This window comes from Hylobates moloch, unplaced genomic scaffold (genome assembly GCF_009828535.3).
Source record: "Hylobates moloch isolate HMO894 unplaced genomic scaffold, HMol_V3 SCAFFOLD_36, whole genome shotgun sequence".
Classification (NCBI taxonomy): domain Eukaryota; kingdom Metazoa; phylum Chordata; class Mammalia; order Primates; family Hylobatidae; genus Hylobates; species Hylobates moloch.
In genome coordinates, this window is record NW_026652311.1 from 1,740,937 (window position 1) to 1,765,371 (window position 24,435).

General features: G+C 37.0%; 2 protein-coding genes across 4 annotated transcripts in view; one reads left to right on the forward strand and one right to left on the reverse strand.

Moving 5' to 3' along the window:
* LOC116463434 (elongation factor G, mitochondrial-like) overlaps positions 1 to 24,435 on the reverse strand; it is a 45,622-nt gene that overhangs the window by 14,458 nt on the left and 6,729 nt on the right. Inside the window, exons 6-13 of one of the 2 annotated variants that reach the window (XM_032146534.2) lie at positions 23,504 to 23,654; positions 22,281 to 22,438; positions 21,115 to 21,199; positions 16,714 to 16,851; positions 14,798 to 14,899; positions 13,136 to 13,192; positions 10,360 to 10,497; positions 9,451 to 9,533 (exon numbers count right to left, since the gene is read on the reverse strand). In XM_032146534.2, coding sequence (XP_032002425.1) covers positions 9,451 to 9,533; positions 10,360 to 10,497; positions 13,136 to 13,192; positions 14,798 to 14,899; positions 16,714 to 16,851; positions 21,115 to 21,199; positions 22,281 to 22,438; positions 23,504 to 23,654 — 912 coding nt within the window. Of the gene's footprint in view, positions 1 to 9,450; positions 9,534 to 10,359; positions 10,498 to 13,135; positions 13,193 to 14,797; positions 14,900 to 16,713; positions 16,852 to 21,114; positions 21,200 to 22,280; positions 22,439 to 23,499; positions 23,655 to 24,435 lie in introns of both variants that reach the window. The other variant, XM_058434629.1, reaches the window with a different exon arrangement.
* Positions 3,189 to 9,444, forward strand: LOC116463439 (latexin). Of its 2 annotated transcripts, none has more exons than XM_032146543.2 (6): positions 3,189 to 3,534; positions 4,865 to 4,927; positions 6,281 to 6,458; positions 6,756 to 6,892; positions 8,765 to 8,827; positions 9,090 to 9,444. In XM_032146543.2, the coding sequence occupies exons 1-6, from the start codon at positions 3,406 to 3,408 to the stop codon at positions 9,186 to 9,188; spliced, it is 669 nt and encodes a 222-aa protein (XP_032002434.1). In that variant the 5' UTR covers positions 3,189 to 3,405; the 3' UTR covers positions 9,189 to 9,444. The 2 variants fall into 2 exon arrangements, with proteins under 2 accessions (XP_032002434.1, XP_058290618.1); XM_058434635.1 differs by lacking the exon at positions 3,189 to 3,534 and adding an exon at positions 3,543 to 4,157.

Here is a 24,435-nt window from a genome sequence, read left to right on the forward strand (position 1 = left end):
ATAGTCATTTTATAATGTATAAGAATAAAGGTAAATTGAAACTCTCTTTAGTAACCAAAGCTCTGTATCATGTATTAGTCAGAAATTGTCCAATTATCCCAGGACTAATTTGACATTATGTAAGGGCCTGAAAGTTAACTGAAGATCTGAAAAATTATAATTTTAGTTAACACATTTGGTCTTTATAACAGAAGCATAATTTTATAAGATCAAAACTCCTTTAAAAGACATCTGTATTACAATTTTATTTAAACACCATTTTATATTTTGTAATCTTATACAACTGATCGAATCAGTAACTTACTTGGCCTATTTGATCAATATATAAAATTTAGAAAGTTTAGATCATGAAAAAATCAAATTCAGTTTTATATAAACTTGGAATATTTTATCAGCATTAATTTTATGTAATAAAACCTGGAAGACATATAATCAACTTTAAATAAATATTATTTTGTTACACTCACCCAAATTCATCTATTAATCAGAAATATTTTATACATTTTTAAAAATATAATTTATAAGCTTTATATTCAAAAATCGTTAAATCATATTTAAGAGCTCCTCTTTTATCTTGAAAACTTGCCTTTTTTTTTTTGAAATGGAGTCTCACTCTGTCACCCAGGCTGGAGTGTAGTGGCGTGATCTCGGCTCACTGCAACCTCCGCCTCCCGGGTTTAAGCAGTTCCCTGCCTCAGCCTCCCGAGTAGCTGGGATTACAGGCGCCCGCCGCCATGCCTGGCTAATTTTTGTATTTTTAGTAGAGACGGGGTTTCGCCATATTGGCCAGGCTGGTCTTGAACTCTTGACCTCGTGACCCACTTGCCTTGGCCTCCCAAAGTGCAGGGATTACAGGCGTGAGCCACCGCGCCCGGCCATAAACTTGCTCCTTATAAACATAATAATAAAGGCTATTTAAGTTCATTTGACCACATTTATTTTTACACATGTTTTAAAGCACAGTGATTTTTTTCTTAGACATTTTTAGCTGTTTATTTGGACTAGATATTCCTGGACTGCACATATAATTACAGAATGACTTAGTCTCATGAATCATCTTTCAAATTTTTAATGGAAGAAAATGAGAAACAGGAAAAGGTGAGCTAAAGCCAGTTTTAGACAAATATGAAATTATCACTGTAAAACGCTAATTATCTTTCCTTTTCAAGGAGAGAGGAAAAAGCTTAACGATAAGCCACGTTATTAATAAAAAACCTTGAAGTATGGAAATAAAATATGGACAGTCTTCTACTTAAAATGATCTTAGACAAATAAGACAAATACTGTTCTCCGAAAGTCTTATTTTTTTATTTCTGGTGTTCTTCTAAAGTGTCTCTCAAACGAACAGTCTTCTTCATGTCAAAGTTCCCCAAATTTCACCAATTCTTGGTAAATTTATGCCAGGAGACAATGTAAGTTTGTATCTGACAACCCCATCAAAAATTGGCTGATATTCTGTCTTTGCAAAAATATTGCTATGGGTGGGTCAGGGTTTAACGAATGCTGAACTAAGAAACGTGGAGAGGCTGGGCATGGTGGCTCATGTCTATAATCCTAACACTTTGGGAGGCAGAGGAGGATTGCCCAAACTCAACACGGTGAAACCCCATGGCTACTAAAATACAAAAAAATTAGCCAGGCGTGATGGAGCGCACCTGTAGTCCCACATACTAGGGAGGCGGAGGCAGAAGAAATGCTTGAACCCGGGAGGTGGAGGTTGCAGTGAACCAAAATTGCGCCACTACACTCCGGCCTAGGCAACAGAGCAAAACTCCATCTTCAAAAAAAAAGAAAAAAAGGTCATGTGTGAAAGATAGTGTCTCCCAAAGCAAATTTCTCATACACAGACAAGACTGAGAAAAGTTTCACTGACATTTGATATAAGATGATAGGCATGCAGACAGATGGTATTTAAAGGCAAAGTCAATCAGAACCCCCAAATCCCAGGAGACAATAATAAGCATGAAACTGGGGCCAAAGTCCAGAATCCAGATTTACTGCAGAATCTACATAATCAGAAAGAGAGACACCTCAAGAGTCTTGGGTGTGTGCATTACTACCAAGTTAAAGGTCCTGGCCAGGCACGGTGGCTCATGCCTGTAATCCCAGCACTTTGGGAGGCTAAAGTGGGTGGATTACCCGAGGTTAGGAGTTCGAGACCAGCCTAGCCTAAACCCGTCTCTACTAAAAATACAAAAAACTAGCCGGGCATTGTGGTGGGCACCTGTAATCCCAGCTACTCTGGAGGCTGAGGCAGGAGAACTGCTTGAACCCAGGAGGCGGACGTTGCAGTGAGCCGAGATTGCACCACTGCACTCCAGCCTAGGCAACAAGAGTGAAACTCCATCTCAAAAAAAAAAAAAAAGAAAAGAAAAGAAAAGAAAGAAAGGTCTCAATCCAGGCAGCGAAGACCTTGGCCAAACTTTGGTAGAATCTCCAAGTTATCCTAGCCCAATTAATGTAAGACCACCAAGGATAAACCCGTACTTCTACAAAGTCAGGTTTAGAGGCCCATTTCAATGAGGTAGACCACATACCAGAGATAGTGCTTTGTGTAAGTTCAGTTTTTAAGTTTATTTTAAACCTTGAAGTAAAATATTCAAAATGACTCAAGTTGAAAGCATGGCGTTACATCAAAACTTATCATTTTAAGATTAGTAAAGGAAAGGGGTACAGGTGCATTTTTTTTATTTCTCCTGATCCAAATTACATAATCTCCCAATTTAATACTATAGTTTGCAGATTCTCGTACTTTGATTTGGGCAGAACTGGTCCAAACCCACAAAAAGCTGAGGATGAGCAAGCCTCTTCCTGGACTCTCATAAGGGGAAGGGAAATGAAGGAATCGAATCACTACCTGGAGTACTGTCTACCTTGCCCTGCCAGGGACGCTGCGTGCGGTGTATATTGGTTGCTTCGCTCCAGTATGTAAGCAAAGCAACCAGACTTTTTTCCCATGGACAGGAAACTGGAGGTTTCACAGATGTCCTATATAAGTGAAGGCGAGAAAGCCCCACCCTGCACTTCTATAAAGGTTAATGAAACGAAAGATGCAATCCCAGCGAACCTAGCCCACTGACGCCCTCCCCACACCTCCACCTGCTGGTGCCTGACAGCATGCTGGCCTCTTCTCCAGTAGGAACCGGCAGGCGGAGTAAGGAAGCCGGCTGCAAGCAGTAGCGGGGCGGGGCCTCAGAAGCAGTCAGCCCAGGGCGCTCGGACGCAGGCAGCCTGGGCCCAAACAGCAGCTTCCGGAGTCGGAAGGAGCTGAGGAAGAAAACAGACTGAAGGAGCTTGCGACTTTTCCCGGCAACCGGACCCAGCAGCAAGCAGGACGGGCGGCGCTCTGCTACTGGCCCCGTTAAGCCTGAGTAGCCCAAGCCCTGAAGTCACTGCTCATCCAGAATGGAAATCCCGCCGACCAACTACCCAGCCTCCAGGGCGGCCTTGGTGGCACAGAACTACATCAACTACCAGCAGGGGACCCCCCACAGGGTGTTTGAGGTGCAGAAGGTCAAACAAGCCAGCATGGAGGTGAGTTTAGCAGGGGGTGGTGGGCAGCGGAGGCTTCAGGATTGCGCTCCCTCCACTCACCCGCGGTCTCAGTCTTTGGGTGCAGACACTCCGTGCCACCCCCTACCCACCTTCTGTTTTAGGACACACTGCTGGTATCTGGTCTTGAGATATTAAGGTTTCTGGGGGATTGTCTATACTCCAGTCTCTGGAGACAGCCCGGGACTGTTTTCACCTTAAGGCAGAGACAGTTTTTACGCACACAGTTACAAGAAAATGGGAACACGCTCTAAGTAAGGGGCAGCACTTTCCTTAAGTGTAACCTGTAGGAACCATTCAAAAGACTACTAAGGCTGCCACGTTTCTCATCTGCTACTCTGATCTGGACCAACAGAAGCTCCCATCTTCCAAACGACTCTACTGCCTACATTTTAAGACAAATCCTTATCAGATCCTTTGACCAAAACGAAGGGGGAAACAAACAGCAAGAGAAACTAACAATAAAAGTCAAAGAATAAAAGCACTGTGGGCTGACGCTGGCCTTTAGCCACCTAACACTGCTACCTCATGACTGCCTTAAATGATGTGCACCCTCTGCTAAAGGCTTGAATTAAATGTTTAAGGCCTCAGCAATCACTAACGAGGTTTGTTTTCATTTTACTAAAATCTACTGGCTTTGAGACTATCCCTTATTTATCTGACAGAATTTTAACTGCTAACAGTCTTTTAGAGGTGACAGACAGTAGATCTTATTTTGAAACTGTACCACATAACATAATTAGGTATAAATTTTCAATCTGTATCTTGATTTAAAAGTGAATTACAATTTCTTAGTCTTATAAAATGTGTTAATCATTTTGCATTTCCACTAATATACAAGTAAAAACAATACTTAATTGTATTAAGTCTCCGATTGCTTTGCAGTAATCTGCCTCAAAATGAAATTCACATTCATTGAACATTATTTGGAGGGTACACTGAACTTTACGAAAAAATCTTTTCAAAGGTGATATTATTTGTCATCTTTAGAATTAAACAGTTTCAAACTTTCTTATGTAGAGACTTTAAGATCACAGATCCAGAGGTTAAATAAAGTCTTCTGATGGTTGAAAGTGAGTTGTGCCCAATTTGTATGCTTTTATCCTACTCTTTTGTTTTCATCCAAAATAAACTTGATAGGGGACTTGCTAAATTAGATGTTACATTCATGGCGACATGCCTTTTTCAAGACCTAAGGCTTTCACCATTCCCCTTCAGCCAGCCCCTCCAACCAAATGAGATGGATGCTTCTAACAATGCAAGTATAATGTTGTTATATTTTCTTGTCTCCATTACATTTTCTTAATTTTAGGATATTCCAGGAAGAGGACATAAGTATCGCCTTAAATTTGCTGTTGAAGAAATTATACAAAAAGTAAGTTAAATTTTTTTTTTTTTCTCTGAGACAAGGTCTCACTCTATCACCCAGGCTGAAGTGCAGCGGCGGAACATGGCTCACTGCAGCCTCAACTTCCCGGGCTCAGGCCATCCTCCCACCTCAGCCTCCCCAAGTAGCTGGGACCACAGGTGCATGCCACTACACCTGGCTAATTTTTGCAATCCTCCTGCCTCTGCCTCCCAAAGTGCTAGGATTACAAGCATGAGCTACCATGCCCAGCCAAAATGTTCTTATTAAACAAATTTAATTCTAAATATTCCAGATCATCTTTGCTGATCAAATCCGTAAGACTGATTAGTTTTACCTCTTTTTAAAAAGTTGTTGTGAAATCCCTGCCTCTAAAAAATACTGACCATATGGGCAAAGTTTACAAGGATCAGTTCTTTACTATCTTTGGGTATTACTAGGTTTGTGAATTATTTCTACCAAACTACACAGAAAAAGACTATACACTTCAGTTCCAATGAATTTCCTTAAGAAGTTACATACTCTTAGGGCAGTCTGAATTTATGCCTAATATAAATGAGTGAAGTAATTTATTCCCCAATCAATCATCTTCTTACATCTGCTTTTCTCATTCTATTTTTCATTGGGTTTTTAGACAAAGAACGTGCTCTTAGATATTCACAAGCAATAGAATGCCAGCTGATAACCACCATTCAGATGAAGATCTTTCAGTAATGGGGAAGGGAAATTTTAAAGATTATACACAACTGTCAAATTATTAATGAGACAAACTTAAAGGAACTGCAATCTGTACCACAGCCATCTTGAAATTTTAAAAAGCTTGCCTTTCTGTTGAGCATAATTCATAAAGAGATTCATTAAAAGGCATCTGAGCTGCTAGACAGCCATCTTCACAAAGCATAACCCAATGCCATAATCTTCTAATTTTATATCCAGACACAGATTGCTGCCTCTGCATTTCAAAAACTTTCTGTTATTTCAGGAGCAAAGAGTAAGGGTAATGGAAAAACTTTAAAAGTAACCAGAGTCCAGAGTCTTGAGTTGGTATATAAAGTCAGATTAAAATCTGGCCTTGCAAATGGACACCCCGTTAATACCGAAATATACTGAAAGTTTTAAGACTAGAATTTATAAGATTATGACACCGTATCATTTATAAAGTTATCTATTTTAGGGTATTCACATGATAAGTCTAGAATATTAACAGGCCAGGCCCAATTAGATACCTCTGAAAACAAGCACTCTGAAGTCTAGTCTAAAACAACACCATTAGGGGCCTATGCTTTAAATCATATCTCAAAGATGATAATTAATAATGAATAGCCTTCTGTATATAAGGGTATTTTGCTAAATTTCAAACAGCAAGTTAAGGTGAACTGCACAGCTGAAGTACTTTACCCTTCAATGGGACAAGAAACTGCACCAGAAGTCAACTTCACATTTGAAGGAGAAACTGGAAAGAATCCAGATGAAGAAGACAACACATTTTATCAAAGACTTAAGTCCATGAAGGAACCGCTAGAAGCACAAAATATTCCAGGTATATAAATACAGCATGAAAACCATGTTTGTTTCAAACTTAAAATCAATCTCAATTATCTATGCTTAAAATTGTTAGTTGCTAAGTATGTTAGAAACATACAGGCTTTTGCAAAAATACTCATTTCTCATCTAATCCAACAAAAAAGAGGCCTCAGAAATTTTATAGATCCATAGCTTAATTAAATTATTTTCTGCACACATTTGAAGGAAACTAAGACATGATTTAGAATTTAGATTTTGTTTTAAAAGGTTAATACTATATATATAATTATCATATAAATGTTTCTCCTACCAGACAATTTTGGAAATGTATCTCCAGAAATGACACTCGTTCTACATTTAGCCTGGGTTGCCTGTGGTTATATAATATGGCAAAATTCTACTGAAGACACATGGTATAAAATGGTAAAAATTCAAACTGTCAAGCAAGTGGTAAGTAGTTTCTATAAAATACACTATTAATGGGGTTAATATTTATCGAAAGTATTGTAATTCATAATTGGATAAACAGTGTCCCTATAGTCATTTTGTATTTAATAGCAAACCTGGGATTTCAAAGGACAGGTCACGTACAATCAAGATTAGAGAAGGTGAAGAATTGTAGCAAGAGTCCAAAGCAACAGTAACTGGTCTAAAAAGTTGTTTGATTTGGCTGAGAGATGCAAACCACAGGCCTCCTTTGCCTCAAACTTGGCCTAATAACTGTGCTTCGTTAGTTGCATTCTCTGGGAACATACAGACTAGGAAGCATAATAAAAGCAAGGCAAAGCCAAGGATTTCAATGAAACACTTTCTGTTAATACACAGTATCTAGACTGCACTTTCAAAAAGCATCATGGTAATCGTAGCTCTTAATCTTTCAGGTTAGTCAAGTCAGATTTAACTATGATACTTTACTCAAACCCTCTTCTAGAACAAAAAGGTTGAGAGAGTTTTATTAGTAGCAGCAAGACAGAATCCCAGGTGTACAATATACAGTCAGGCCTCTCCATGGGTTCTGCATCCATGGATACAAACAACCGAGAATCAAAAATATTTGGGGGAAAAATGTCATGATTCCCTAAGTAATATAACAACTACTTACATTTAGATTGTATTCGGTATTATAAGTAATCTAGAGATGATTTAAAGTATATGAGAGGGTATGCACAGGTTATATGCAAATACTACACTGTTTTATGTCAGAGACTTGAGCATCCGTGGATTTTGGTATCTGAGGGGAATCTTGGAACCAATCCTCCATGGATACTAAGGGACAATTGTAATGACTCTCCTCACCTTTAATCTGCTCTATAGAGATCCTCAGGGCCACGTTTTATGGCAGTGACAAGCAAAGCTGTGCTTTCAGAAGAGTGAAGTCTTGAGTTATAATCCAACATTTAGCTTTTGTGCTCAGCTTAGTACAGATTATTTCCCTTAGCAATCTAAGTTTTGTGTTCAAATTACTATAGTCATGCCATACTGAAACTATCTGTTTTTTCCCTCTACTGTACAGTACAGAAAAAAGCTTTAATTACACAATCACACAACTACACTCACTACATTTTACTATTCTCAGGTTTTCTGGTTTGTTTGTTTGCCTGTTTTTGAGACAGGGTTTCACTCTGTCGCCCAGGCTGGAGTGCATTAGTGTGATCATGGCTCGCTGCAGCCTCAACCTCCCAGGCTCAGGCGGTCCTCCCACCTCAGCCTCCCAGGTGGCTGGGAGTACAGGCGCACCCAGCCATGCCTGGCTAATTTTTTGTTTATTCTCACAGAGACGTGGTTTCACTGTGTTGTCCAGACTGGTTTTGAACTCCTAGGCTCAGGCAAGTTGCCTACCTCAGCCTCCCAAAGTGCTGGGATTATAGGTGTGAGCCACTGTGCTCGGCCTTATTTTCAGTTTTCAAAAAGAGAATTTCTGTTATAAAATTGGATTCTTTCAATGTAAACACCCATTGCCATAGCTTATCCCATAAATTATGCTTTTCTGTACGATGGAAACACGAAGAGTTCTTAAATAACAAGCTACACTTGGTAATTCTCTTAAGTAGCCACCACAACTTGGAAACTAAAAACAGGTAAACATTTTTTGGGGAACAAATATAAGATCATGATTTTAAAATGCATCTTGAAAGAACACTTTATTTAGTATAAGAGAATAGATTTTGTCACATTAAATTGAAATTATAACGTTCAATTTTTATTTTTACCTAAATGGAAATATTATATTCATCTACTAATCAAAGATGATTTTCAAAATTAAATGTAATTTTTGCCAAAGATATTAAGTTTTAAACAACACATTTTTATTTTTTGTCATAGCAAAGAAATGATGACTTTATTGAATTAGACTACACCATTCTACTTCATAATATAGCATCTCAGGTAAAGTATAATTTACCTTTATTTGATGCCATTCTGAAAACTGAGACTCCTTGTATAGCCACGGTATGCTTTATTAATTTTGACTCTAAATCAGAATACATGTAAATCCAGATAGGCACCAGATTTAAGTATAATTGTAGCAATTTAACAAAAGTACTATTCTTTGTGAAGACTGTTTTATCTCTAACAAAATATAAACCCAACTACGTTTTCCTAAATGTTTTCTGAATTTTATCATGGCATTAATTTTCTTCACTTGCAGGAGATCATTCCCTGGCAAATGCAAGTTCTCTGGCATCCACAATATGGCACTAAAGTAAAACATAATAGCCGTCTGCCAAAGGAGGTACAACTGGAATAAACAAAAACCCTAACACTGGAAGTGTAAACATGTCTATTAATGATGTGTATGCTAATTTCACTGGCATCTAGCTTATGAGGCCAAATAATCCCAAAGTGTCACTTTATATAAATGTCTTGATTACAGTATAGAACTTTGCAGAGCCCATAATACAAAGTATCACTATATAAAAATGTCTTTACAACAGTAATAGTGGTATGTATATCCAAAATAAAAAGCTTCAATTTCAGCCTCATAATGTTTAATTACGTTGCATACTTACGGGACAGGGGCAGTAATGGTCTCTCGAAAGGCAACTTTTGGCTTTCCTGTGATACAAGGACAGCCATACTCTCTTTCCAGCCTCTAAAAAGAGTGGAGAAAATATTATTTAAATTTAAAAAAATAAACTGAAAGAAAACCTCCTAAGCATCTTATATATCTCAGTAGCATTCATTTAAATATAATAGATAAACAAATCTTAAATCATTTTAGTATCTTATAAGGATTAGGTATGTGATACTTAATACAAACTGCTTTTACAGATTTTATATAAATGAATTCTAAGTTACATTGGTTAATTTATATTTACCTCCAATTAATCTACCCACTAAAACGTCACCATTGTTGCATATTATTACATATTCACTGGAATAATATATAAATCTGTTGTCAGGATTTTCTATCTCAACTTCAAAGATACGATCTCACCAAAATTTCTAATCACGTTATCTTTGGTTTTTACTTATATATCAATACATACAAGACCTTTCCTGAGAAGGTACAGGCCCCATCTTCCCTTTCTTTTATCTATATTATAATGATCTTCAAGTATTGACTTGAGAAGAAATGGCCTGAAGAGTTGGTACAACCACAGGTTGTCTCCCTAAGGCTTGGACCAGGATTTACCTGACCCAGTTACCCAAGACCTGGGGATGGACAGATATTCTTGTTGCAAATCCCCTGAGCCTTGATTCTAGGAGTCCAGAACGTTTTACAACTAAAAAGATTTAGAGATCAAAAATAATTATTTTGTAACACATAGTAGAGGAAGCAGTAGACCACATCTGGATACAAACCAGAGTGAAGCATGAGGAACCAGAGATAGTTACAGACATTAGATTGAGAATTATTGACTTTTAATGAAACAGTAATAAATTGATTTCAACTTAACTTCCTTATTATTCATTACCTGAGCATAGATTTCCAGGTGTAATTCTCCCATTCCAGATATAACTGTCTCTTTGTTCTCAGTGTCAAAGTGTACTTTAAATGTGGGATCTTCTCTTGTAAACCTGCCAATGCCTTTTGAAAATTTTTCCAGATCATTCTTTAAAAGAAGAAGAAAGTCACTATATGTTTTACTGCGCATGATAAGCAATGGGATTTTAGAAAAAAACTTTACTGAATGAAATAAAATATATCAGCGGTTAAGAAATAAAAATGATACATATCTAGTTCTACTTCACACCATTTTTAAAAACAATGTGAGCTTGGATACCGCACAGCCAAGAGAGCAGGGAATAGCTCACTGAACAGAATTTTCTTTCCATACCAAGATAGAAAACAAGAGTCCAAGACTTAATTCTATGCCTTTCCTCTTACACTGACACACTGTCCTTTTGTGAAAATTGCCCATAAAGCAGAAATTGGAATCTGTATTACATTTTAGAAATCCTATACATAATCAAAGGAATCAGCATGTTTACCAAGACACTACTGTAGATCTAAGCAGGATACTTAAGGCCAACAAATAGGCAAATACCACGATGAGACTTGTCCCTTTCAAAACAATCTGCTTGGATGTGGTATGATGCACCTTTTTTCTCCCTAGATGCCATGTAATTCCGCGTGGTAAGCAGAGTAATGGCCCTCCAAAGATACCTAATCCTCCCAAATCTGACAATATGCTGCCTTACATAGTAAAGGGGACTTTGCAAATGTAACTAAGGTTACAGACCTAGAGATGGGGAGATTGTTATCAATTATCTAGGTGAATACAACATAATCATGTGTGCCTTTAAAACATGGAGGAGGAAGCCAGAAGGGTGGTTCAGAGGGATTCCATAAAGGAAGAAGTGGCAGGAGATATCTGTAGCAAGAAAGGGACTTAACCAGCTGTTGCAGGCACTGAAGATGGAGGCAGGGGGCCACAAGCCAAGGAAGGTGGGTAGCCTCTAGAAGCTAGGAACAGCCCTCAGGTAACAGTCATCAAAGAAATGGGGACCCCCATCCTACAACCACAAGGAATTGAATACTGCCAATAACCTGAGTAAGAAGGAGAGAAATTCTCCCATAGAGCCTCCAGAAAAGAAAAAAGCATTGCCAATATCTTGATTAATTTAGCCTTTTGAGAACAGTTATCAGCCTATGATCCACAGAACTATAAAAGTATATATTTGTGTTGTTTTAAGCCACTACGTTTGTGGTAACTTCTTATGTCAGCAATAGAAAACTAACACGCCCAGTACAACCAACATTAACAGCTATCATTTACCACATACCTGGAGCTATGGTATGTGTTTTGCCTATGTTTTCTCAAATCCCAACTACAATGCTGCAAGGCAGAATTATCCACATTTTACAGGTGAGGAAACGAGGTACAGAGAGGTTAAGTGACTTGTTCAAGGCCACACAGCTATTGCATGGCAAAGCTGAGACTGAATCCCAGTTTAGTCTTTCTAGGTCTTTTGCCTTTTTCCTGCACAAGCCAGATACTCTCAAATTAGAAACATCATGCCTGCCCCCACTATTGAGACTCACAGAGACTTCATTATTTGATTTAACTTACTCCAGCAAGCAGCCATCTTTAAACTTTTTAATGCATACACAACCCCAAAACACCAAAAAGCCTTCTGGATATTGAAGCATTGATTTCCCTCCTTATTGTAAATTATCAACAGCTAAATGTCTTAAACTCTGAATTTAGGAAAGAAGAAGCATAATACATAAGCATAAGTTCTAACCTTGCATACTTCCAAAGAGAAAAGCAAGCAATTTTAACAATGTACTTGGAATAAACTATGGCATCCTACTGAGGATAAGATGTAAGGTTCACCTTTCCTCAAATTCCTGAGAAAATGGAATAACTTAATATTTCCTGCCACCTCAATTTTCTCTTTTCTATATTGAGAAAAGGTCTGGAAAATCTCAAGGTTCCTCAAAATAGATGTAGTAGTAGCAGCTGTTAGTGATATTATCACACATGACAATTCATTAGAGTATGTTTTGTAATAAGTTCTGTATAGCAAATCATAAAATGTTCACTCAACGTATGAATAAGTGAATTTCAATATACCACATTAACATGATTGTTATGAATGCCAAGGCAACTTAAGAACTAAAAAATTATGGTTTGAGATCAGACTAATTCCCATGGCAAAGAATGAAAATGCAAAACCTAATCATGCAATTTTGGATTTATTAAAAGCTAAATTACATCAAACCCAATTATAAAACTATAAAGTATAAAATTATCTTAAAAAATATTTCAAAGTGGAAAAAAGTCTTATTTACAGGCTTTCCATGCAATACTCAGACATTTACCTCATAACTACCAGAAAACCTAGAGCTATATTATAACCCATGAGTCAATTAATCAGTTCAACATTCTAAAGTACTTTATAGTGGGGTTTTACTACAACTTAGGAGAAATGCCCCTGATTCCCCTTTTCCAATTGTGTATGATCTGAATCTGGGAAGTTACACTTAACACTCTGAAGCCAACAATAAAGAGTTATAAAATACAGTCAGGTGAATATTTTAATACCATCCATTTCTTCAAATATACTGTGGAGTTATCATTAGGAACAGACTGGTAAATTTAAAAAGAAGATCTCAATACCAACAGAGGAAATAGAGACCATAAGACTGCTGGTTATTACAAGATATCAAGTGCATTGTAGAGATAGATGAAAAAGAGCTCAAGTTTTAATTGTGATATACTGAGCTTTAAATCAAACTCCTACCTTGTTAGAAGGCTTCATTGCTATTGAAATGACAGGATCAGGAACATGAATTGACTCCTAAAATATTTTTTAAAAGAAAACAGAAGAATTCAAAAACAGACCCATATGGGTCAGGGATAGATTAATTTTAATGTGTCACTTTACAACAGAACAAAGGATAAATAGTAGCCAATGTCTTTAGGCTAGACAATATATATCTTGATCTGTTTTGCATTAAATAAGTACATTAATACAACATATTAATAAATAAATAAAGCTATCTACTTATATAAGTTCCTCCTTCCCAAAATAAAATTAATGAATGTATTTATTTACCTGTTTAACATAATCACTACAATTAATCCAAATACTGAGATGTGAAATTCTTATTGCTTGGTGGCTGTTGCAATCTTCTAAGTTATTTTATTTAATCAAAATATAATACAATTACTGATAAGGCAAACAGAGAAAGGGCACCAAATTCTTCATACCCATGACACCTCATTTAATGAATTACAACTCTGAGAAGCAGGTATTATCCCCATTTTACGAATACAGTCACCAAAGGCTTGGAAATAAGGTAAAACAAATTGGCTAAGGGCCAGTAGGTAGTACAGGGCAAAGGTGAGACTCTAACCAAGGCCTATTTGTTTCAAAGCCTTGGTAAGCACTTCCCACAACTACCAATCACTTCATGTTGCTAATGACAAGTACTTAGAGAAGGCCTTATCAATAATACTTAGAAAACATTCCTTTTATCTAGATCTCAAACAAAAATTGTACAGATTTATGTTTTTTTTGTAGTGTCTTAAATCAACAGGTAATACTATACACATTACAGGATATTATAGACAAAAAAACTAAACTATAAAATCATGAATTCATCATTAGATAGCAGGAAATATTACAGTGCTACTCTGTTAGAGTTGGGTCAGTACTTATATAAATGACCCATTGCAAATTACCCGTCACCCTATGTACTCATCATACGCTTTCTTTACTGAATTCATGAAAGAGATCACTCTCATAAACAAATGGTTATAATGTAAGAGAGTTTGCTCTCCTACAGAGGCAAAAAAGGTGAGTGAGTGAAGAGAATTCAAGGGCAGGAACTACCTGTGCATGCTCTTCCCTCAGAATCCCTCAATGATAAAAAGGGACTTCTGAGTTCCAAAGGGCAGGCTGTTTATATAAGTCAGACTGTGTAGTTGCATATTGCCTTCTGAGCCTGGTTATGTTCTGTTATCCCAAGTCTAGTCTAAATGTTACAGTCTGGTCTCACAAGGGATTGAGGGAACAGCACTGAAACTAGCTTGATGTTAGTGGTAACAATTAGAAATGCACCCCAAGTGTGGAAGCAGGTCTCAGGGTGGAGGAATCAGAGCCACACTGTCCAAGTACCATCTGGTGGAGATATTTCCTTCTTGCTAAACTTCAGAGGATTGTAGATCCTCTAAGTTTTCCTTTTTACTATGAAAAACCAGGTAAGTTAGCTTACAGAGCACTTGTCTAACTGACATTCAAAGAGCTATAACCAACATTCAAAGAGCGACAACTAACTTGATGACTGTGGTACTCAACGAAAACTTCTGTGGTTGTTTTTCTGAAGTATTAAATGCACTACATAAAAACACAGACTTTTAAAATTCTAGTGATAAGTACCTTTGAAATTAAATGGCTTACCATAGAAAGGCCACTGTTGGCTTTGTCTGTGAATGTGTCTCCACTAGCACAGTCAATGCCAAACAACGCACAGATGTCTCCAGCATATACTTCCTCAACATCCTAAAAAAACAAATAACACAAAATGATATTTGCAAGTAATACAAATAAAGATGTGGTAACTAAAAAGTAACTGTACAGTACACACATTGTATATAAATAAGCATGGCAGAATCTCTCAGCTTGAATTCTATAGTGAATTAGCTAGAACCAATACAATAATCAACCATGCTAAGACGTATTTTTAAAAGGCCTTCATTTAAACCATATATCAATAGACAAGATTTTACTTTAAACAGAAAACTCATTACTTGAAGGATGTGCAGTACTAACACAGTGCCTCAAAGTTCTAAAGTTATTTCTGTGGAATTAAAAGGCATGTACTGGCAGGGCATAGTGGCTCACGCCTGTAATCCCAGCACTTTGGGAAGCCGAGGCGAGTGGATCACCTGAGGTCGGGAGTTCAAGACCAACCTGCCCAACACGGTGAAACCCTGTCTCTACTGAAAATACAAAAAATTAGCCAGGCATGGTGGCGGGCACCTGTAATCCCAGCTACAAGGGAGGCTGAGGCAGGAGAATCGCTTGAACCCAGGAGGCAGAGGTTGCAGTAAGCCGAGATCGCGCCACTGCACTCCAGCCTGGGAGACAACAGCAAAACTCTGTCTCAAAAAAAAAAAAAAAGGCACGTACTATATATGTTGCCGCAGTTAGACAATGAGATTGTGTATGACAAAGATCTACTCTGTCATACATACTCTTCCTTTACAGGAAACCTGTAAAGGAAGTTTTGAAAACAAAGGTAGGAGAATGGAGCCCACTGTACTAAAAATAATTTTAATTTCTCACAGATGCAAGCAGTCAAGAAAACACAGGAAAACTAAGAACAAAGCATTGGTGCCTCCAAGCTTCCTAGTTTTTGTCCTTTTACATTGACAGTTCATTCACAACAGCTGTGGCCGTGAGTAAGCATGTCTTTCTTTAATGGTGACACAGCTGTAGAAATCTTCCAGCTTCTGGTCCATGAAACAGCTATGACAATCACTTAGCCTGCCCCCTGCTGCCTATCTCACAAAACAGCAATGCTGTCGGGTTTTGAGACTGACAATTACTCTTCTAGAAGAAACAAAAGTTATGGCTACCAAAAAATTCGTTAAGATTTTGCTTAGACTGATAAATTTCTCCAGGAATATATAGCTGGATTGGGAGGGGGTGGGGGTAGGGGACAAACTCATGCACTCAGTATTCCTTCCAAGGCCTAACCATAAGGACTACAGAAGGCTATAGCAGATTCCGAGCCAACTCAAGAATTCAAGGCATAAGTCAAAGTTTATCTCCCAGATCAGCCCTTGAAGCTTTTAAATCTTCAGGCGGATTCTGGCCCCAATATGGTTCTGCAGTGGGTTCTACAACAGGAATAAAAGCTCTAGGGTTAAACAGGGCTTTTGTGCCTGCCGTATTTCAGAAGGTAAATAAAACAATGTGGAAAACTGTGTAAATTTATTATTCTCTTATCTTTAAAAATCACAGTTCCACAGTCTTAAATGCCTATTACATTCTTTGTAATGATAGTTCTTGAGGAAAGTGCTGAATCTTGTATTCTGAGTGTTAGGGAACTGTCTCTTTTCCTTAACCTTGGCCCTTGAGAAAATATAGCTAATTCACAACTAGAGGTATTAAAAAAATGAGTTAACATCTGCTAATTTATCTTACAGCAAAGTGCTAGATCAGAGCTGCAATACATTTAAGTAAAATGGAAGAAACTAGAAACATACATTTAACCAGAATTAATTTTCTAGTGGGGCTCAGGATACCAAGAAGGGTCTATTTCACCCATATTAGAGGAATTTCTCATCTCACAATGACTCTGTACTTGCCTCCATCATGTCGGCATGCATGCGAGCCAGCCGTTGCAACCGTACTTTCTTTCTTGTCCTTGTGTTATAGATGGTGTTACCCTTCTTTAGCTCTCCCTGATAACTGCGAACGTAAGTTAACTGTCCAAATCGACCCACCTGAAGATTGGGTAAGGGCAAGAAGAATAAAAAGAAACATAATAAACAAAGTATTGAGGAAAGTTTCATAACTCCCTCCAAGTATTCTCTACCAATTTTAGTAATCTATCTTACATATTTCAGTTTATTGTCATAAACTAATACTAGCTTTGAACACAGATAAGATAAATGGCTGTTATTCATCAATCTTTTTGGTATCACAATCTAAGACATTTCTGTTTCCTCTGAAATAAGCTATTAGTATTAGAACAAAATTTTTAAATTGTTTACATAATAAGGAAGTATCTTTTGCTTTCTAACATTATTTCATAAGTTTAATACAATAAGATATAAAACAAAAAGAAGGTATAATTGGAAAAACAACAAAGATACCATTAGAAACAGTAGGTGTGTGCTATACATCTAAAACACAATCTCTGATAATCACATGGAAAATTATGCGAGTAAGAGTTCTGTGGCTGGGCTGGTCGCTCAGGCCTGTAATCCCAGCACTCTGGGAAGCCGAGACGGGTAGATCACCTGAGGTCAGGAGTTCAAGACCAGCCTGGCCAACATGGCAAAACCCCACCTCTACTAAAAATACAAAAATCAGCCAGGTGTGGTGGCGCACCTATAATCCCAGCTACTCGGGAAGCGGAGGCAGGAAAATTGCTTAAAACCGGGAGGCAGAGGTTGCAGTGAGCCCAGATCGCACCACACCACACAAACAGGGGAAAAAAGGAGTAAGAAAAAAAAAAAAAAAAAAAAAAAAAAAAAAAAAAGTTCTGTGAAGTGATTGAATATACTAGCAGTGACCAATTAACATATATTTAAAAGTTCCCAGTTCTTACCATGTTAATTATAGGCTTAACAAAATAGCAATCGAAATCCCAACAGGAAATTTTAAACATGTGATTAGTGATTTTAAAATTCATTCAGAGGAATAAATAGGTAAAAACAGAAATTTTTCAAAAACTATGGTAAGATAAAACTAACCCTGACAGATATAAAAACATATTAAAATGCTTGAACCTCAGAAAATTCAGAACCAGCACAAATTAGACTAAACACCCCACAGAGTACAGTACAAAAATCTAAAGTATAAAATATACTTGTCAATAGATGATAAAGAAACATGACAAATCAATGGAAAAGGAAGAAAGGATTGTGCATAAAGTACTAACTGGACAATTGATACTCTATTTGGAGACAGAGGAGATATATTTAGATCCTACCCACCAGAACAAATTCCAGTTGAATTAATGATGGGGAAAGAAAAACAACATAAAAAAGTAGAAGGTACAAAAGTGAATATTAACAAAATATATACAAATAAAAGGTTGCTAAGGTTAAAAATTAAAGAATGACTAAACAGAAAGACTGACATATTTGACTATACAAACTTCAAAGCACTGATTGCTTTTAAAAATCAAAATTTATTTCATCAAGATGAAAGATTACAATAAAATTTTTCATTTGTTAAATCAGTAATGATTTTTAAATAATACTCAATGATGATATTCATTGAAATAATCCAATACATTCATGTGGAGAGTATGAACGCAATCTGGCAATATAAACCATTAACTATGAAAACATTCTATGCCTTTAACTCAATAATCACTATTCTGGGAATCTTAAGAAAATATTCTTATATATGTATTTTTAAAAGCTTTATGTGTGAAAATTTTTACTGTAATGTTATTTCTACTTTTTAATTTAAAAAATTTTCCCCTCATTTTGGAGGTAATAAATATACTGTAAAATATTTTTAAAGAAAAAGCCCCCAAAATATAATCCCATCCCAGAAATAACCACTCTTAACACTTCCAACTTATCTACCATTTTTCCCCACTTAAAATATTATGTACAGAAGCAACAGCATTTCAACAAAAAGCCCATCCAGTCCCCAAATCTTGGTTTCTAATACCATTTTACTTAAAAAGGAGCCAGTGCTCCTTGGAGAACGACTGATTCTAGGGTTAGGGCATGGAATACATAAGATAAGCCTGGGGCGTCTTGTAGTGCCGGCAAGTAAGGAAGTATTCAAAAAGGCAAAACACTGGAAGTTGTTAAAGGAACACAGGAGCCAACTGAGAGTTGCCAATCGCCAAACCCAGCCAATCTGAACAACAAATGACATACTCAAAGTCATAGTCATGATTATAACTCAAAGTTCAAAATATATATACATGAGTCCATACTGATATTAAATGATTGTCCAAATAAATAAGCAGGGAAGAAAGACAAATCTCCCTTTCAGAAGAATTCCAAATAACTTATGTAGACAGTGCCCCCTCAAGAGGGTGGAACATAATTCCCCACCCCTTAAGTGTTGGCTGAGCCAAGTGACTTCCTTTTAAAAAGTACACTATGAAAAGGGGAATAAAAAGAGTACAGTAACTTTATAGCAGAGAAACCTGTCAAACACTATCTCAGCCAGGTGTGGTGATTGAGGTTAGCATTAACAATGATAAATCAGCCAGGCACAGTGGCTCACGCCTGTAATCCCAGCACTTTGGGAGGCCGAGATGCGCGGATCACCTGAGGTCGGGAGTTTGAGACCGGCATGACCAACAGGGAGAAACCACGTCTCTACTAAAAATACAAAATTAGCCAGGCGTGGTGGCGCATGCCTGTAATCCCAGCTACTCGGGAGGCTGAGGCAGAAGACTCGCTTGAACCTGGGAGGCAGAGGTTGCAGTGAGCCAAGATTGCGCCATTGCACTCCAGCCTGGGCAACAACAGCGAAATTCCATCTCAAAAAAAAATAAATAAAAACAAAAACAATGATAAATCATGCTGCAAGTCTGTACCTTGGATATGATGTGACAATAATAACACTTCACCTCAATGGTAGTCCTCCTAAAAACACATGACTCCAATCTAATCATGTGAAAAGCATCAAACCCAAATTGAGGGACACTACAAAAGAGCTGACCAATACTTCTCAAAAATGTCAATCTCGTGAGAAACAAGGAAAGTCTAAGAAACTATTACAGCCTAGGAGAGCGTAAGGAGACATGACAATCAAATATAACGTGGTCCTCTGGATGGGCCTTCTGTGGTCCTTCTGTCTAGTGAGACGGAAAAAGGACCTAGACAAAAACTAAAGAAATGCAAATGGAGTGCAGATTTTAGTTAATAATAATATATCAGTATTGGCCCATTAGTTGTGACAGTTTGTATTAATAATAGAGGAAACTGGGTGTAGGATATACAGGAATTCTCTGGACTATCTTCATAACTTTTCTTTAAAATATTCTAAAATAAGTAAGTTTGTTTCTTTTTAAATAACAAACATCTTTTCGTGTCAAAAATAGGCATTTCAACATAATTTTTAAAGTCTGAATAATGTTGTACTATAAGAATGTACCTCAGTTTATGTATCAAATTGTAATTACTGGGCATTTTCTTTTTTTTTTTTTCCAAGATGGAGTCTTACTCTGTCGGCCAGGCTGGAGTGCAGTGGTGCGATCTCGGCTCACTGCAACCTCCGCCTCCCAGGTTCAAGCAATTCTCCTGCCTCAGCCTCCTGAGTAGCTGGGATTACAGGTGTCTGCCACCACACTCGGCTAATTTTTGTATTTTTAGTATAGACAGGGTTTTACCATGTTGGCTAGGCTGGTCTTGAACTCCTGATCTTGTGATCCGCCCGCCTCGGCCTCCCACTCCTGACCTTCTGATCTGCCCACCTCGGCCTCCCAAAGTGCTGGGATTACAGGTGTGAACCACCGCGACTGGCTGGGCATTTTCAATTGTTTGTGAGATTTTGGTTTTATAAGGTGAGCTGAAGCTAACATTAACTCGCTACCCTTCATTAGTTCCTTAGGACATATTTCTAGAAATGGACCCAATGTTATTTATAACAGTAGAAACTTGGAAACAATATAAACATCTAACAATTAGGAAATTTTAAGCAAATTTTGGTGTATCTACCTGATGCACTGTTATGCTACTACTTAAAATACTTAAACTATTTATAGAAACATGGACCATTACCTACTGTGACATTAAATAAAAAAAAGCAAAACAAAACTATACAGGTAGTATGATTTAGGTAAGAATTTACACTCTTCAGGCAAAGAGAAGAGACTAGAAAGAAATGCACCTAATAACAAAAGAACTGTCATGTCAGAGCTTTGGAAATTCTCTACCTGCTCTTTCTACTTTCCCTATTTTCCAAATCTTTCATAAAGGTCAGAGTCATTCTGTAATAGGAATAAAGCCTAGAAGTAAAAACATTCTACAGACAGCAGTTAAATACATTAGAAAGCAACTTACCTCCAGTTTAAAAGCCAGGCCAACAAATGGGTGGGAATTGTCTCTATTGGAGTTCATCAGGATTTTGGTTTTCTCTTTTGAGTCACTTAAAATAAAAGAAATATAAATCTATGAGATGTAATATTTGATATTTCTTTTATATCAATTTATTTCATCATGAAGTATTATCTGAGAAAAAGCACGTGTGTGGGATATTACTGGTGTCACACATAAGTAAAATTTCAATGAAAGAGATCAATAGAAGTAAGTTCTCAGCTGGGCATAGTGGCTCATGCCTATAATCCCCACACTTTGGGAAACTGAAGTGAGAGGATCACTTGAGCTCAGGAGTTCGAGGCTGTGGTGAGCTTTTATTGCACCACTGCACTCCAGCCTAGACAACCGAGCAAGATTTTTTAAAAAAAAAAAAAAAAAAAAAAAAAAACGGTCTTTAGAGCTTAGCTTAGTTACTACATAGTGATAGGACAAGAGTAGACTAAAAAACACAGAAATGGTCTCATAGGGAAAGAAAAGAAATAACCAATGAGCTTTTTTTTGAAGTTTGTTTCTTTTTTTTGGAGTCTTATTCTGTCGCCTAGGCAGGCTGGAGTGAAGTGGCACAATCTCGGCTCACTGCAGCCTCTGCCCCCCCCGGTTCCAGTGATTCTCCTGCCTCAGCCTCCTGAGTAGCTGGGATTATAGGCGCACACCACCACACCCAGCTAATTTTTGTATATTTAGTAGAGACGGGGTTTCTCCATGTTGGTCAGGCTTGTCTCAAACTCCTGACCTCAGGTGATCCACCCGCCTTGGCCTCCCAAAGTGCTGGGATTACAAGCGTGAGCCACTGCACCTGGCAGAAGTTTGTTTCTTAAACCTTTTTTTTTTTTTTAACAGTATGTCTGAAAACAGCTAGTCCCAAATGAGAAAATTTTCTAATGATGTAAACCTTGAGAGATAGTAAAACAAATCATACTTTTAAGTCAAAACAGAATATGATATAGGAACTGGTATAATAAATATTTTTCTATATGTCAAAATTGTTACCCAAATAAAAACCGTGATTGTTTGTAAATTATGAAAAAAAAATCACAGACATAACTAGAAGGACTATCCTTAAATTCCTTCACAGTGCATAAATACGAAAGTATTTCTGCATAAACTAAGATTCAATTTTCAAGACTTACTCCTCCTTATTGAGAATAGCATAGTTCTGGACTTCAGACGGATTTGGGAGGTATTCTAAAACAGCATCTAAAAGAGGCTGAACTCCTTTGTTCTTCAAGGCGCTTCCCAAAAATACAGGAGTAAATGATCTTTTCAGAGTAGCTCTTCGAATTGCTAGCTACAAAAGAAAACAATTTAATGGCAGTTAATGTTAAAATTACATGTTGTGCTTCAAGTCAATTACAAACAAACGAATAAAATGAACTGATACTCTACTCTTTGGAGTGCTGACTCTATTAGAGACTAAAATCAGGTCTCCAATGAACTCAAGGTCAAAATACAAAGAAAAAAATCACTTTCTTCTTCAGGGCTAGGAAGTGATTTACTATACAACTGCTTTCGACACTCTTGTAATCACTAATTCTCACTAATTTTCAATTTGCTAAAAAAAAAAATACATATACGCATAGAAAATAGACACACTAATAAAACACTGCAAACAGTACGCTACAATTGTATAAAATAGAGGAAAAAGTAATATATATGCAAAACCAAAAGCCTATGGAAAGGTACACCAGAAGCTATTAACTGCTAACCTGTTTCAGGGACAGGGAAGAGAACTGGGCAGATGGAAGAAAAAAATAAAAGGGTGTTTACTGTTTACCTTTGTATACCTTTTAAATATTTAAACCATATGAACATATGCTCTATTAAGAAACATTTAACTTATCTTTTTCTTTTTGTAAAGAACATATACACAGGAAACCAAACGGTACAAATCTCTCATAAATTATAGGTCATGACAGTAGCAGCTCCAGGTCCTGCCCCAACCCTTAGTGCAAACACCATCAATGTGTCCTGCTGGCTGAGCAGCCCTTAGAGAATACATAGTGGAGCTTTAGCTCTAGCAGCTGGAAGAGGCCAACAATAATGCTGTGGCCACAACCAACAAATGAATAAAATGAACTGACACTCTTTGGAGTGCTGGCTCTAATAGAGACTAAAATCAGGTCCCCAGTAATTTAAGGGTCCCCAATAACTTTTCTCATTTGAAGTTATTACATACCTCACTTAAAAAAAATATACCATGTGAAGTATTTTTTGAGGAAGCCAATTATGTTAAATAAATGTACTGAGATTTCATTAATAAAGCCCATACATAAAAGCATCATGTCCCCTCCCTACAAAAAAACAAAAAACTTCTTTTTGTTGTTAATATAAGACTTATTTTGAAAGCACTTGCCTTTAAATCAGAAATCGACGGGATTTTTTCTTCCAGAAACATCTCACCAAGCTGCTCATCTGAATTGGCAACACATTCAATTAGCTCCTGCCGGTGGTCAGCAGCCGCCGCCCTTAATTCAGCTGGAATCTCACCATATTGAACAATCTGACTAAGAAAACAAATATTTTGGTGTTTTAAGGATATTCAACTTGATATATGAAGAACTAATGAAAAATATATGATTAATGGTTAAAACATTTTTTTAGGTATGAAAGAGCTCTGATACATTTGCATTCAAATGGCAAATAAGACTAATGTATACCTTTAAAATGTACACAGAATAGTAGATAAATATACTGAAACAGGCAAGTTTAAGGTCAAGGTTGTACTACCAGTAACTGGAAGAGCTAAAACAGTCCACTATAATGAGAAAAAAGTCTCTGGTTTTATAATAGACATCACATTCTACTTTTCTGCATATCAAGTTTTACAGAAGATAATGATAAAATATATAATACAAAATCTTCCCAATTTAATGCAACCTGGTTTATCCTTACTCAATATACAGTAAAATACAAGTTCAAAACAATGACTTGACAAAGTATCACCTAAATCAAAGTTTAAACTCTTCAGTGTAGTCTTTACTGTATTCTAATTATTTTAAAACTGGCAAGCATGCAAAGTAATAACAGCATCCATTTACTGAATACTTACAATGCAGTAAGCGCTAAACTAAATATCTGACAAGTTATTTATTTGATCTTCACATATGAAGTAGCTTCTATTATCTGCATTTTCAGATCAGGAAACTAACTTACACAGGCAAAGTAATTTGCCGAAAGCTGTCCTACTAGTAAACAGAAGAGGTAAGATTCAAAGCCAACCTGTCTGGGGCCCATCTGAGTTCTTGAAAATGCTATTAATCATATTCTTATTAATCACAACATAAC